General features: G+C 50.2%; 1 protein-coding gene across 1 annotated transcript in view; it reads left to right on the top strand.

The window, feature by feature from the left end:
• Positions 1-14863, top strand: part of LOC311355817 (dedicator of cytokinesis protein 1-like) — a gene marked incomplete at its 3' end in the record, with an annotated part of 111955 nt that overhangs the window by 34884 nt on the left and 62208 nt on the right. Inside the window, exons 7-12 of the mRNA XM_084475647.1 lie at positions 2249-2384; positions 4508-4665; positions 6065-6146; positions 6956-7091; positions 10063-10135; positions 12954-13032. Coding sequence (XP_084331773.1) covers positions 2249-2384; positions 4508-4665; positions 6065-6146; positions 6956-7091; positions 10063-10135; positions 12954-13032 — 664 coding nt within the window. The remainder of the gene's footprint in view (positions 1-2248; positions 2385-4507; positions 4666-6064; positions 6147-6955; positions 7092-10062; positions 10136-12953; positions 13033-14863) is intronic.

Here is a 14863-nt window from a genome sequence, read left to right as displayed (position 1 = left end):
GATACGGAACTCTCCAAACTGATTGGACGTCATAGCAGTTATGTATATGCCCATTATACAACAGTTAAGAACCAATCAGATCGCTTGATTTAAACCACCCGTTTTATAATAATGCATATTTTAAATATATTTTAATATTAATATTAATAAACAAGCAAACTTCGAATATCATTTTTGGGCAAAAGTCAAAGCCCTATCACTCACTCACCAAAACATACAGTCACTCACTCTCTCACCAAAACATATACGAACACACCAGAACATACACACAGTCACTCACTCACTCACACAGAAACCAATTCATGCAGACACACACACTTTTGCCTTTTGTGTGCCGATAGAGCATGAGGTCATCGCTGGGTCTAGTGGGACGGACCGGGGGGGGGTATGGGTGTAGGTGGTGGGTGGTGTGGGTGGTGTAGGTGGGGGGGTGGTGTCAGCCTTTAGAGCGGGGCCCTGTGCTCCACCACGCCGCCGGACATGATGAAATGATGAAGCCCCCCCCCCCCCGTCCCGCAAGCCCATAGTGAAACTCTGGACCCCCTGACCCTTTGACCCCCTGACCCTTTGACCCCTGGACCCTTTGAACCCTGACCCTTTGACCCCTGGACCCCCGGCCGGAGGAGAGGCTCCTCTGCTGGGGATCTCCGGGGTGGGGAGGGAAAATTTACACAATAAGCCTGAGCGATATGGCCGAAAGACATATCACGATATAACTTGATCCTATTGAACTATTGATCATTTTAATGACCGTTAAAAAGACTAGGAATCATTAGTCTTAAACACTTCTGTTTAACACTTCATATGACCTTCCACTGTTCTTCATTGATCAATTCTCCAATGTCGACACAACAATGAAAAACACTCAGATATTGTAAATAAGTATGGAACCGTGTTTGTGTAACAATCTCAGCTGCTAGATTCAGTGGTCCGGTCTCTTATCGATATATATTGAACATGTTTTATATTGATACTGATCAAAAGTCTATCCACCATACGATCACTTGATTGATTTATTGCCCGGGCCTCCAATGAAGTGCCTCTGCAGCAGGCGTCTCTCTGTGGGGGTCGCCCCCCCCCCCCCCCTCCCCCACCAGGGGGAGGTGCCTCTTCACACTGAGACAATGTCCACCCTGGGGAGTGAGGGGCAGGGTGGGCGGGGGGGGGGGGGCGGAGGGGCTGCCTGCTGGAGGGAGACGCTGTCAGGTTCAGGTGGTGCAGGGAGACGGGCGGACGCTACACATGCCCACGCTCTGTGTCTGTCTGTCTGTCTGTCTGTAAGGCTGTCGCTCTCTGTCTGTGTTTCTGTCTGTCAGTCTGTCTCTCTCGCTCTGTCCCTCTGTCTGTCAGTCTGTCCCTTGCGCTCTGTCTGTCTGTCACTCCCTGTTATTACCTACAAGCATGCACCACTGCACCACCACTTCCACCAACTGTGTGTGTGTGTGTGTGTGTGTGTGTGTGTGTGTGTGTGTGTGTGTGTGTGTGTGTGTGTGTGTGTGTGTGTGTGTGTGTGTGTGTGTGTGTGTGCGCGTGCGCGTGCGCGCCACCTCTCTAATCTGGCTTCAAGCCAGACCGTCTCCTCTGACCTTCAGGAAGCGTGTTCTCACGTCACTGTGGTGCTAGCGCTGTCTGCTCTCGCTCTCTCTCTCTCTCTCTGTTCTTGTCTCTGTCTGTCTTTTTTTTGTCTCTGGCTGTCTGTCTTTCTCTGTCCGGCTGTCTGTCGGTCTCTTTGTGTGTGTGTGTGTGTGTGTGTGGGGACTCTGCGTCTATGTTTAGTCTTTCGCGTAAACACCTTCACACATCCGTGCTCTGCCAATGTTGTGACTCACTGGTCCACTCTTTCCTACATTAACATATTTATCTTCGCTTCCTGCTGTGATGTTTGCTCTTACTCAATATTTTATGGGAATAAAATTGACTTAATGGGTTTCTCGTTCTCTCTTTTTTTTTTTTCTCTCAAGTGTGACAACGCATATTTTCAGCGTGTGCATTAATCCTTCCACTAAATATGAATAAACATCCGCAGAACACGAGATCCCATTAAATAACATATCTGCCCTGTGGTTTTAAATTAATTCAACCGCTTTTCATGAAGACGTACAGATTCACAATAATAAAGATTCACAACGTCATCCCAATTAAGTTCAGAACACAATTAACCACTGTGTTGTGACCCGCGGCCGTTCTGCTCCTCTCCGCCCCGCCCCCCCCCCCCCCCAACCCCCCCCCCCCCCCCCCCCCCCCCCAGGTACCTGGATCTGGACCTGGTGGTCCGGGACAAGGACGGGAACATCCTGGACCCGGACACCACCAGCACCGTCAGCCTCTTCAGGGCCCACGAGGCAGCCTCCAAGCAGATAGAGGACCGCATCCAGGAGGAGAGGGTGAGGCCCGGCCCAGCCTGCCTGTCTGCCTGCCTGCCTGCCTGCCTGTCTGTCTGTCTCTCTGTGTCTCTGCCTCTCTGTCTCTGTGTCTCTGTCTCTCTCTGCCTGCCTGCCTGCCTGCCTGTCTGCCTGTCTGTCTGTCTCTCTGTGTCTCTGCCTCTCTGTCTCTCTCTGTCTCTCTCTGCCTGCCTGCCTCTCTGTCTCTGTGTCTCTGTCTCTCTCTGCCTGCCTGCCTGTCTGCCCCCCCACCCTCTCTGCCTCTCTGCTTCTCTACCTCTTGTCTGTCTGCCTGTCTTCCTTTCTGCCTCTCTGTGTCTCTGCCTCTCTGTCTCTCTACCTCTCTCTAGCTCTGTCTCTGTCTCTCCACCTCTCTTTCTCTCTGCCTCTATCTCTCCGCCTCTCCGCCCCCCCCCCCCCCCCCCCTCTCTCCGTCTCCCCCCCCAGGCTAGCGGTGGGAGTAAGGGTGAAGGGAGGTGGTAACGATTCATCCTCTCTCCTAACGCGCTGCGTGAGCTGGGCAGGTGATCTGAGGACGTCACCACTGCAGGCTCTCCCTTCAGCCCTCTGGAACCAGGCAGGACGGAGAGAGGAAGGGTTAGATTAGGGCAGGGAGGAGAGAGGAAGGGTTAGATTAGGGCAGGGAGGAGAGAGGAAGGGTTAGATTAGGGCAGGGAGGAGAGAGGAAGGGTTAGATTAGGGCGGCAGGGAGGAGAGAGGAAGGGTTAGATTAGGGCAGGGAGGAGAGAGGAAGGGTTAGATTAGGGCAGGGAGGAGAGAGGAAGGGTTAGATTAGGGCAGGGAGGAGAGAGGAAGGGTTAGATTAGGGCGGCAGCGAGGAGAGAGGAAGGGTTAGATTAGGGCAGGGAGGAGAGAGGAAGGGTTAGATTAGGGCGGCAGCGAGGAGAGAGGAAGGGTTAGATTAGGGCGCCAGCGAGGAGAGAGGAAGGGTTAGATTAGGGCAGGGAAAATTAAGAAGGGGAGGGCGGGCGGCGTCAGAACGAGGACAGAGTTTGAGCTTTAGGTTTTTAAAGGGCGTCAGGAAGATTGAATAATAGATTCTCTCTCCGTCTGTCTCGCCGTCTCTCTGTATTGAACCCTGTCAGATGTAACGCAGGGCAGCACTTACATCTAACATTAAAGCTTTGGCCCAGGCGATCCCCCCCCCCTCTCTCTCGCCCTCTCTCCCTCTCCTTCCGTCTCTCTGCTGCTCTCCCTCCCTCTTTCTCTCTCCCTCTCCCTCCCTCCCTCCCTCCCTCCCTCCCTCTCTCCCTCCCTCTTTCTCTCTCTTCCCTCTCCCTTTGCCTCTCCCTCCCTCTCTCCCTCCCTCTTTCTCTCCCTCTCCCTCCCTCCCTCTCCCTCCCTCTTTCTCTCTCCTCTCCCTCCCTCGCTCCCTCCCTCTTTCTCTCTCCCTCTCCCTCCCTCTCTCTCTCTCTCTCCCTCCCCTCTCTCCCTCCTCTCTCTCTCCCTCTCCCCTCCGTCTCCCCGTTCGATTGACGGCTCCTTTTTATTCCTCCTGCCGCCCGCCTTCATCAAGCAGTCAGTCAGAGTTAGAGGCAGCGATTGACAGCCAATAACCAGCACGGCGTTCACCCCATCGCTGCCCTGCACACGCTCTCCTCCCCCTCTGCCCTCCTCCACCCGGAGTCCGGGTCTAACCCCCGGGCTCGGGGGGGGGGGGGGCAGGACACGAGGACGGCGGGTGAGGCCAGGTGATGAGGAGGGGGGGGGCCTTCTTTGGAAGTACTAACTGACAACCTTCCCCACCCCTCTCTCCCTCTCTCTCTCTGTCTCCCCTTCCCTCCTCTCTCTCTCCCTCTCTCCCCACACCTCTCTCTCTCCTCCTCTCTCCCTCCCCCTCTCTCCCCCACCCCTCTCTCTCTCTCTCCCTCTCTTTCTCCCTCTCTCCCCCCCCCCCCCCCCACCCACTCTCCCCTCTCTGGCCCCCTCTCCCTCCCCCTCTCTCCCCATCCCTCTCTCTCTCTCTCCCTCCCCCTCTCTCCCCACCCCCCTCTCTTCCCACCCCTCTCTCCCTCCCCCTCTCTCCCTCCCCCTCTCTCCCCACCCCTCTCTCCCCTCCCCCTCTCCCTCCCGCTCTCTCTCCCCCTCTCTCCCCACCCCCCCAGTCCCAGAAGCAGAACATTGATCTGAGCCGGCAGGCTAAGTTTGCGTCCACGCCGTCGTTCGCGCTCTTCGTCACGCTGAAGAACGTGGTGTGTAAGATTGGAGAGGACGCCGAGGTGCTGATGTCCCTCTACGACCCCGTGGACTCCAAGTTCGTCAGGTACGCACTCACACTCACACACACACGCACGCACGTACGCACGGGTGTGCACACGCATATTGAGTGTCGGTGCAGGAGCTTCTTAAGTTGGTTCAGCTCCCAAACTTTTTCGATGACTTGCGTTCTCCTAAAGTATTGATGCCCTTTTTTTGAGTTACATTATTAAGCGTGAGTTGAGTGCATGCCATTGTGACGAGGGCTGCTCACCCCCGTCATTAAAACTCTGTACTGGTGTACTTAGGGTTCCTGCTGGTCATGATGAGCGCCGTTAAAAAACACAGCCCCCCCGAAACACACAGAACCAAGTTTAACTACGTGAGCAAGATGGAGTTTCACGGCCGCGCCGCTCAGTAAAACTTTACAGGAGGGAAGGTTTTCATTTGAGGTTTTTATTTATTTAACGCTCACCTGCCAAACCCATTCAGCCGTACCTTCTGAGGCAAACACCGGTGCGGACCGGTGCGTCCGTGTGCGACGCGGCGGCACTTTTACCTGTTCCTGTGCCCTCCGAGCGACTTCGCTTTGTTCTGGAACGTTTCCCCCTGGCCTCCAGAGTTGTTCATGCGTGTTCTTGAAGTTCTTCCCCGTCGACGGCACCTGTGGCCGTGGCGTTGGGTGTGGTGTGTGGAGATGGAATTACATTCTTTAAGTTACGTTTTGAAGAGATGTAATGGAAGGGAGTGGACAACTGCACACGCTGTGTTATAAAAGTGTTTATTCATTGTTATAAAACGGGTGGCATGAATCAAGCGATCTGATTGGTTCCCAACTGTTGTATATTGAGCGTATACACACAGCTATGACGCCCGTTCAGTTTACAGAGTTCAGTGTCACTCTGCGCCTAACTTGAACTGTTGTTTATTTATATATAAAAGCAATAGCATAGTTCACTGAAGCCTAAAAATATGTTGATTGCTGGAGAGGGTGGAAATGTTGTAACGCAATAGGCACACGGTGAGTGAACTCGATAGAAGGCTAAATTGCCGGTGAACCGAGCTACCGTCTCTAGCCTTCTCTCTGAAGGACGCTACAGTGTGTTGCATAGCAACCGCCGTACACTTTGCAGGCAGTCAGGAGGGACTACTTTTTTGTATTCGTTAAAAAAAATGCTTTTCCGACTTTCTCGCTTTTTCAAAATTGAGGGTGTCTATGACTTTCATTTCGCCATACTTACGTAACTGTTTTATACAAGCAATAGATCACTTCAGTCAGTGGTATACGTTGATTATACCACAGTTAAGGGGGTCGCCGTCGCCCCTTAACTGTGGTATAATGACCGTATACCACAGCCTGTCGTGATCTATTGCTTAAATATCCATTCCCCTCCATTCCTCTCCATTCCTCTCCATTTTCTTATTTCTCTCTCGCTCTCTCTCTCCCTCCCTCCCTCCCTCCTCAGTGAAAACTACCTGGTGAAGTGGTCCAGCTCTGGTCTGGTCAAAGACATAGACCAGCTTCATAACCTGCGAGCAGTATTCACGGTGAGTCAGGGAGTGTGTGTGTGTGTGTGTGTGTGTGTGTGTGTGTGTGTGTGTGTGTGTGTGTGTGTGTGTGTGTGTGTGTGTGTGTGTGTGTGTGTGTGTGTGTTTCACGTTGTGGTCCACTGCTCATCCAGCCCTGTTATGGGCAGCTGTTAAAGGTGGCTGTACGTTTGCCAAGTCCCTTCCCAGAGAGAGAGAGAGTGTGTGTGTGTGTGTGCGTGCGCGCCACCTCGGGCTCGTGTAACCCCAGTGTTCGGCGGGCTGCGGCTGAACTCCAGAAACTCTTCCAGAGAGAACCCCTGGGAGAATAAAACTATTAATCCGCCGTGTGCGGTGGATGCTGTCGACGGGGGCGGTTTTAAAACACGGGGTTCCGTGGCGCGTGAAGCGGTTGATGGCGGCGGCGGCGATGGCCGAGGGAGATTGTTCCGGACCCGGCGGGGGTGCAGGGCAGGGTACCAGCGTTACACCCTGCTGTCCACCAGTGGGACCTGGACGACGCTCTATAGACGCTAAGCGTCAAGACATAGTCACTGCACTCACATTGTAACACTGTGTGTGTGTGTGTGTGTGTGTGTGTGTGTGAGTGTCTGTGTGTGTGTCTATAAATCTCTGCACATTTTGAATTCTGAATGAAAGTGATTTTCGAATTCAGATAAGGCATTTCAATTGGTCTCTCTCTCTGTGTGTGATTCTATGTTTCTAACGGGCGCTCTCTCTCTCTCTCTCTCTCTCTCTCTCTCTCTCTCTCTCTCTCTCTCTCTCTCTCTCTCTCTCTCTCTCTCTCTCTCTATGTCTCCCGCCCTCAGGACCTGGGCAGCGAGGACCTGAAGAGGGACCGGATCAGCTTCGTGTGTCAGATCGTCCGCGTGGGCCGCATGGAGCTCAGGGACAACAACACCAAGAAGCTGACCTCGGGTCTGAGGAGGCCCTTCGGAGTGGCAGGTACGCCACAGAGATAATATAGATCTACACGCATAGATATACACATAGATATAGAGATAAGAAGCTGTCCCTCGGGTCTGAGGAGGCCGTTTGGAGTGGCAGGTACGCCACAGAGATAATATAGATCTACACGCATAGATATACACATAGATATAGAGATAAGAAGCTGTCCCTCGGGTCTGAGGAGGCCGTTTGGAGTGGCAGGTACGCCACAGAGATAATATAGATCTACACGCATAGATATACACATAGATAGATAGAGAGATATATACAGTATAGATATAGAGATAAGAAGCTGCCCTTGGGGCTGAGGAGGCTGTTCGGAGTGAACGATATATATAGATATACATAGATATAGATATTTTTCAGAAAAATGAAAGCTGAATTTTCAGTCGCAGCAGCAGTAAAACAGGGTCATATGTTTCAAAATCCAGCTTTAGAACAACCCTGAAAGTTTTGACAGATTTTGAAAACAAGGCTTCTTTTATTTTTTTAAAAGCAATTCGTTGGGAGGCAGTGAGTCTTTGAGTTGTGGTTCATGGACTTTGTGGAGAGCAGTCTTGTATGTCAGAAGAGCTGCCAATGTTAACTTCTTCACGAGGTTATCTTCTTACTGACAAGCCTCCATGTAGATGAGCACAGGGCTTTATCGTGATGGCATGACGAACTTCATGTTTTATCACCCAAAACAAATCACTGATAACGGCACCATCCTTCTTCTTTGAAGTCTTTGTGTTTTGCAAACTCGACCCGTAAGCCGCTCGGGAAAATAAGCCCCAGCGAGCGAAAAATCTGATACAAATCGCAGCTTTATTTTTCCGAAAGATACGGTATATTTTTGTTTGTGTTTTCACAGAGTAGTGTCATAAACAGCGCCATGTTCAGGCTCTGTCCTGTGCAGGTCTGAACAGAAAAATGATTCCTTTAATTCCCATGATACGTTTTGTTTCCAAAATATTCGATATCTATGGAGCCAGAGAGAGGGTCATGGATTATAGCATTATTCCGGATCAACGGCATGCAATTTCCTGTCTCTTACTTCCTATGAAGTTTGAACGCTGGTTGTCCTCCTTCGGAGCGAGAGTAATAAGAATATGACAAGAAGAACGCAGACAGAGAATAAATACAGAGTTTTGATGAAGTATGTGACAAAGCAGTATCTGAAACAAAAAGGAACTGGACATTCCCTCTAGTAGATTTTATTTTCCTTATTTTTTTTCCCCCCCTCTAAAATCTTTGTCTTTAACTTTAATCTTAGAAGTTGAAAATCCATGAATCCTAATTTGTAAGCTTAAATCAGCCACATGCTGGGGTCACACTACGGGAGAATTAGCCCAGATTCTGTTCCTGATTTCCCCCTCTGACTTCAGTCAGTGAAGCCCTGACTGGAACTGATTACTGGTGTGTGGTGTGGTGTGGTGTGTGGTGTGGTGTGTGTTAACAAACTCGTTCCCCTCCGCACACTCAACCACCAAAACAGTATATGTATCTTCATCCATCCTCAAGTGTGTGTCTCTCACATTTTCCACACTAGATGAATCGTCCAGTGTGTGTGTGCCAGGCATTACCTTAGTTTGATCGGAGCTTATACCCACACATTGGAGGGCTAGACTTCCAGCTCACACACACCCTGGTGGGGGACAGAGCACAGAACGGCAGAAACCAAAGCACTCGGCACCCGTTAGAAAGAGGAGTTGTCACTTCAGGTGTGTCAGGTGAGGAAGGGTCTTCAACAGGTCTGGACTTTCTGCTTTGGTCTGAGAGACTGAAGACAGATCGATGAACTTGTTCTAAGCGCAAACTGGTCAAGACTGGCCTGCACTCGCATTGCAACAAAGTGCGTGCGTGCGTGTGCGTGTGTGTGTGTGTGTGTGTGACGGAGACAGAGACACACGGAGAGTGAACGTGAGTGACTGGTCATGGTCACCTCAGGTGTCAGAGGAAAGCTCTTCCCACGGGTCTGGACTCCCTGCGTCGGTCCTGGGCGACTGGAGAACACAACGTCATTGTTCCAGAAGTGTCGGTGTTTACGTCCGGAGAGCTCTTGTTCAAATATGCAGAAGGCAGTAATTAGGCCGCTCTCTTCTTAGTGGTGGAGCATATAAATCATGGAAGGCGGGGGCCGGTTCGCTTTCTGTGTGATTTCTGGCAAGAACCCCAAGATATCCGTCTGGATAAAAGAAGCTGGCCTTCGGATTTAGATTCGTAGCTGACGGGAACGCCGCCAAACACATCATAAACTAATCCCGTTGGCGCTCTGCCCACACTGCTCCAAAAGACAGATTTATGCTGTTTTCCGTCTCTCTTCCTCCTCACTTTTCCTCATTTGAGCGGAACGGGACAGCGGCGTTCCCGATCGAACAAGCCGGCGTCCGGTCTTCTGAAGTTCCCCTGAGTGGCGGGTGTGGAGCCCCACTGATTAAGGGCGATTCAGGGTGACGGATGACCTCTGACCTCCGGACCGTCTGCTGACCGCCTCGCATTCCTGTCAGGCTGCGGGCGGGACGAGGAGATCGTCCCGATGTGTGTGTGTGTGTGTGTGTGTGTGTGTGTGTGTGTGTGTGTGTGTGTGTGTGTGTGTGTGTGTGTGTGTGTGTGTGTGTGTGTGTGTGTGTGTGTGTGTGTGTGTGTGTGTGTGTGTGTGTTACTTACTTTATGTTTCTTAGCAGACGCCTTTATCCAAGGCCACGTAAAAACAAGATTGACACCACAAAAACATCACCAGTGTGTCTACCGTCTCTCTCTCTCTCCGTCTCTCCCTCTCTGTCCCTCTCTCCCTCTCTGTCCCTCTCTCTCTCTCTCTCCCTCTCTGTCTCTGTCCCTCTCTCTCTCTCTCGCTCTCTCTCTGTCTCTGTCCCTCTCTGTCTCTCTCCCTCTCTGTTCCTCTCTCTCTCTCTCTCTCTCTCTCTCTCTCTCTCTCTCTCTCTCTCTCTCTCTCTCTCTCTCTCTCTCTCTCTCTCACTATCAATAGTAATGGACGTCACAGACATCATAACAGGCAAGATGGACGATGAGGACAAGCAGCACTTCATCCCCTTCCAGCCGTGAGTACAAAGCTGTGTGTCTTTCCATTTGTGTGTGTGTGTGTGTGTGTGTGTGTGTGTGTATTAATTTACCTGTGTGTGTGTGTGTATTCATTAACTTTTGTGCAAGTGTGCGTTAATTGACCCGTCCAGAAGCTAAAATTCATTCATCTGTGTGTGCATTGTTTGCATGTTGTGTGCCAACTAGTTTTTCTAAAAAGTGTGTATTTGTATGTGTGTGAGCGTGCATGTTTGTGTTTGCATGCAACACATCACATCACATCACATTACATTTCATTTATGACATTTATTTAACCGACCCATTTGGTCCAAAGCGACTTCTAATAAATGCATTCAAGGAAAATATTCAACCCAGAAGGCCACAATCATTTAAATACATAAAATGCATCAAATAGGCAAACTGCTTCAACTGCTCCATTTTAGAATTGTGTGTACGTGCGAGCGTGCGTGCGAGCCTGTGTGTGTGTGTGTGTGTGTGTGAGCATGTGTGTGCGAGCGTGTGTGTGTGTGTGTGTGTGTGTGTGCGACCATGTGTGTGTCCTTGTGTGTGCACACACACATGGTCGTGTGTGTGTGTGTGTGTGTGTGTGTGTGTGTGTGTGTGTGTGTGTGTGTGTGTGTGTGTGTGTGTGTGTGTGTGTGTGTGTGTGTGTGTGTGTGTGTGTGTGTGTGTATGCTGGCGCACACGCGCCAGCATGTGGTGTGTAGTCGGGGATGCTTGACAACTGATTAGTGGGTCTGAAGAAGCTCTCTACCTATTCCCCGCTGACTCAATTAAGGCGATCTCATTAAGTGCTGCCATTCTAGTAAGAAAGCACTCGCAGCCTTTAGCTCAGAGCAACCTTTTCCTTCATGGGACTTCTGTATAATTGGAAATGCGTTTGGGTGCAGCACGGCTAGCAGGCAGCTTACCCCAGTTACCGGCCTTATCCGTTGCTACAAATCAGTCCGGCCACGTTTAGGGAAAATGTGTTTCGGCAAAAGAGGTTTTACACTGGTCAAGCGAGTGTTACTAGTGCAGATAAATAGAGGGAAGAGGGAGGTAATAGTTTGAACAGCCAGGCCCAGATCCCCGTGCCTGAGAGATTCTCCGTTGTTGTCCTGAGGGGGAATATGGACAGGAAATAAGCGCCTAAAACAAATGGATATTGTTGATGCTGTTTGGTTAAAGCCAATGGCCCTGAAATACAGACTTGGAAAGTAGTTCTAGAGCAGAAATAGCATTGCATATAGCCAGGGGCGTCCTGCATTGGAAAACCTGCACTTGGTTGACCTAGTTAGTTTTTTGAGCTGCATTCTCAGGAATTGATGCTACAAACTAATATTCAAACATTGTGTGTGGTTTGTTGCTACATAATTATAGTGAACCCTGCTGGGTTGGTCAGACTTTTTAAAATCCCCAGGACATCACATTCACACTCTAATGAACTCAGGAATTGCTGCTATAAACTAATATTCAAACATTGTGTATGGTTTGATGCCAAGTATTTATAGTGAATCCCTGCTTGGTTGGTCAGACTTTATAAAATCCCTCAGGACATGAAATCCTTGTACCCTTTTTTTTTTTTTTTTTCTTAATTGAAACCAATCCCCACTCTCTACTGAACGCCAGCTGCTGCTGTGCTGTCCGTTTTGGAGACGGTTTGAAGGCGTCTCTCTCAGCTTGAGGCCCCACCGGTCTCTCCTCCGTTCCTCCTCTCGTCGGACGTGACACATCTCACTTGCTGCTCCTCATGTAGTCCATCCTTCTTTGCCTCCGTTCCTTATTCCCTCACTCCCAGTCGCCAGGCATCTGGTGCCTCTGCAAAGTGCATCTGCTCTCCTCTGCGCTGCTGTACCGCGCTTGTCTCAGACAATCTGGACCCCCCCCCCCCCCCCCCCCCCCCCCCCCAAAAAAAAAAGTCTTGTTCTAGCTCGTCAGAGTCTTGGATATTGTAACACATCATCGCTCCCTGGATGGATAGTCTCCCAGGGTCACAGGATAAAAATAAATAAAATACAAATAATACAAAGTACTAATACAACAAAAGTAGACACTAAGGGAAAATGCTAAAGTAAGGAGAAGACAAACAGAACAACAGCAAATAGGGCAAACAAAATACAGTATAAACAGTATAAAATTCAAAGTTATAAATTCAAAGTGTAAATTGTAAATTATAAAGTATAAAGTGGCTAAGTTCCAGAATTTTAAATGAGGGTTATCTTGCGTGTGAACTGAGCTTTATTCCTTCTCGGTATCGGGTCTCTTAATGTCTGCAGAATCTGCGGCATTTCCTCAACGATGTGGTGTGTGTTTCTGACGTCCGTCCAACCTCACTGCTAACTCACTGTGTCTGCCATCATGTTCTCCTTCCTGCTTTTGTGTGTGTGTGTGTCTCTCTCTGACTGTCTGTATGCCTGTCTGTCTGTTTTTGTGTCTACGTCTCTCACTGTCTCCATCTCTCACTGTCTCCATCTCTCTCTGTCTCCGTCTCTCTCTCTGTCTCCATCTCTCTCTGTCTCCGTCTCTCTCTCTGTCTCTCTCTTCTCTCTGTCAATCGTTCCTTGGTCTGACTCTCTGCCTGTCTCCCTCTCTCTGTCCCTCTCCCTCCCTCTCACTGTCTCCATCTCTCTCTGTCTCTCTCTCTTTCTCTCTGTCAATCGTTCCTTGGTCTGACTCTCTCTCTCTCTCTCTCTCTCTCTCTCTCTCTGTCTCCCTCTCTCTGTCTCCCTCTCTCCGTCCCTCTCTCTCCCTTGCTCTGTCTCTGTCGCTCTATATTCTTTTCTGACTCTCTCCCCCCCCCCCCAATGTCCCGTTTCCGTCCCGTCTCTCCCCCAGAGTGGCGGGGGAGAACGACTTCCTCCAGACCGTCATCAACAAGGTCATCGCTGCCAAGGAGGTCAACCACAAGGCCAAGGTACGGCGCGCCCTCCTCACATGTCATCACATGTTATCACATGTTAAATATATATAAATGTCATATGATGTCATTACATGTTATATATGTTATCTATATATGTGTTATTGTGTTGTATATATAACATGTTAATACATGTTATATATATATATTCCTAACATGATATCACATGTTATGAAACAATGAATGAATGACCAATGCACGATTTTAGACGCTAACAATGTCATGTCAAACCTAAAATATAAACACATTTAATAAATAAGTTAATGACAGGGGCCATGGTCATTCTAGCTGCTAGTCCACAAAAGACTAAACGTAAATACGTTTAATAAATGACCAAAGCCTGTCATCAGTTGTCAACAATAGCAACGTGTCACTCTGTGAAGTCCTTCCAACTGCGCATGAAAAAACCGCTAAATTCTACATTTAATGTATAGATTAATGAATGCCACGCCCTTCATCCTATGTTCACACTGAGCACACACAACCTGTAACCGTGTGCGCTCATTCCAAACTAATGTAACAGTTGACCCAGTAGTAATACTGGGTCAACCGTACTGGTGTACTGAGCTGTTGTGTTTCTAGAAGGGTTGAATGTAACCGCAGCGGTACAATGGCAACTTTAAACCGGGCAAACTCGATACGAACACACATTTCAAGCATCAAGCCACGCTATGAATCAATACCTGCTCCATCTCCGGTCCTCTTTCGCGTCTACCGCTGGAAGGAGAATCTCGCCTGTTCACTAATTCATCGGCGAGAAGCTTGATCTGTTAGGGGTTCAGATGTTCAGAGCAAAAGTACATCAGCATGTGTTTAATGGACGACGGGAAAGGATCCTGCAGAAGGAGAGAGAGAGCTCTCCCCACCATGGAGGTGCCGCACGCGAGAAGAGCTTCAGACTGCAGATGAGTTCCACAAGGCGAAGGCAGTGGCAGACTGTTCATTAGTAGGGATGGATGAGAGCCGGGTGTGGGTGGTTGCCGTGCGGAGCCACAGACGACGCTCCCCTGCATGGCAACATCAAGGGCGGGAACTTTGATGCAGAGTGAAATGTAGAACGGCGCACACACATGACGTGCATTCTGAGCTCGATGAGCTATGAGCACCAGGCGTTGCGCTCTGAATCCTGGAGGCCCGGAAGCGCTGACAGCCCGGGAAGCAGACAAACATCGCAGTTAGCAGAAGTAGTCAGTGCGGAGATGACCCGGGGAAAGGGATGTGTGCTGAGCTCAGGAGACGGATCGATGATGATCAGCCGGCTTCAAGCAGGCTCGGCAGGAACTCGTGATGCCGGGTCAAGCTGAACCAATGCGCTGCGTGTGACGTGTGGTCTCGCCATACACGGGATCACAACAATCTCCGTCTTGCACGGGGGTTGTGCTAATGCGATGGCGCGCCCTCATGCATGACGGATCTGTCTGAGAGGCGTCGGTGTCCAGCAGGAGGAAGTGCAGGAGACAGCTGTACACTGCACGTCCAACTCTGAGTCTGGGTACATCGTGTACTGATCCTGACGCTTTATTTTCACCAACACTGAACAATTCTAATCACATCAGGACCGTCTCTTCTTCTCCGCGCCTGCTTGGCCCCAGCCAGGACATGTAGATCGAGAGGAGGAGGAGGAGGAGGAGGAGGAGGAGGAGGAGGCGGCGGCCCCAGAAATAACGATGAGCCTCTTTATTCCAGACGAGGCTCCGTGAGTCTATTCTAGTCTGTGGGATGATCCTGGCTGCCAAAGCAGTTCTGTCATGTCCCATGAACGCTACCGTCGGCTCAGGCCAGGCAGCGGTGCCAGGACCCCCCCCCCCACCCCCAGAGCAGACACGTG

The sequence above is a fragment of the Micromesistius poutassou genome (genome assembly GCF_964030765.1).
Source record: "Micromesistius poutassou genome assembly, chromosome: 11".
Taxonomy (NCBI): domain Eukaryota; kingdom Metazoa; phylum Chordata; class Actinopteri; order Gadiformes; family Gadidae; genus Micromesistius; species Micromesistius poutassou.
Note: the sequence above shows the minus strand (reverse complement) of the source record. Positions and strands in the feature narration are given on the sequence as shown.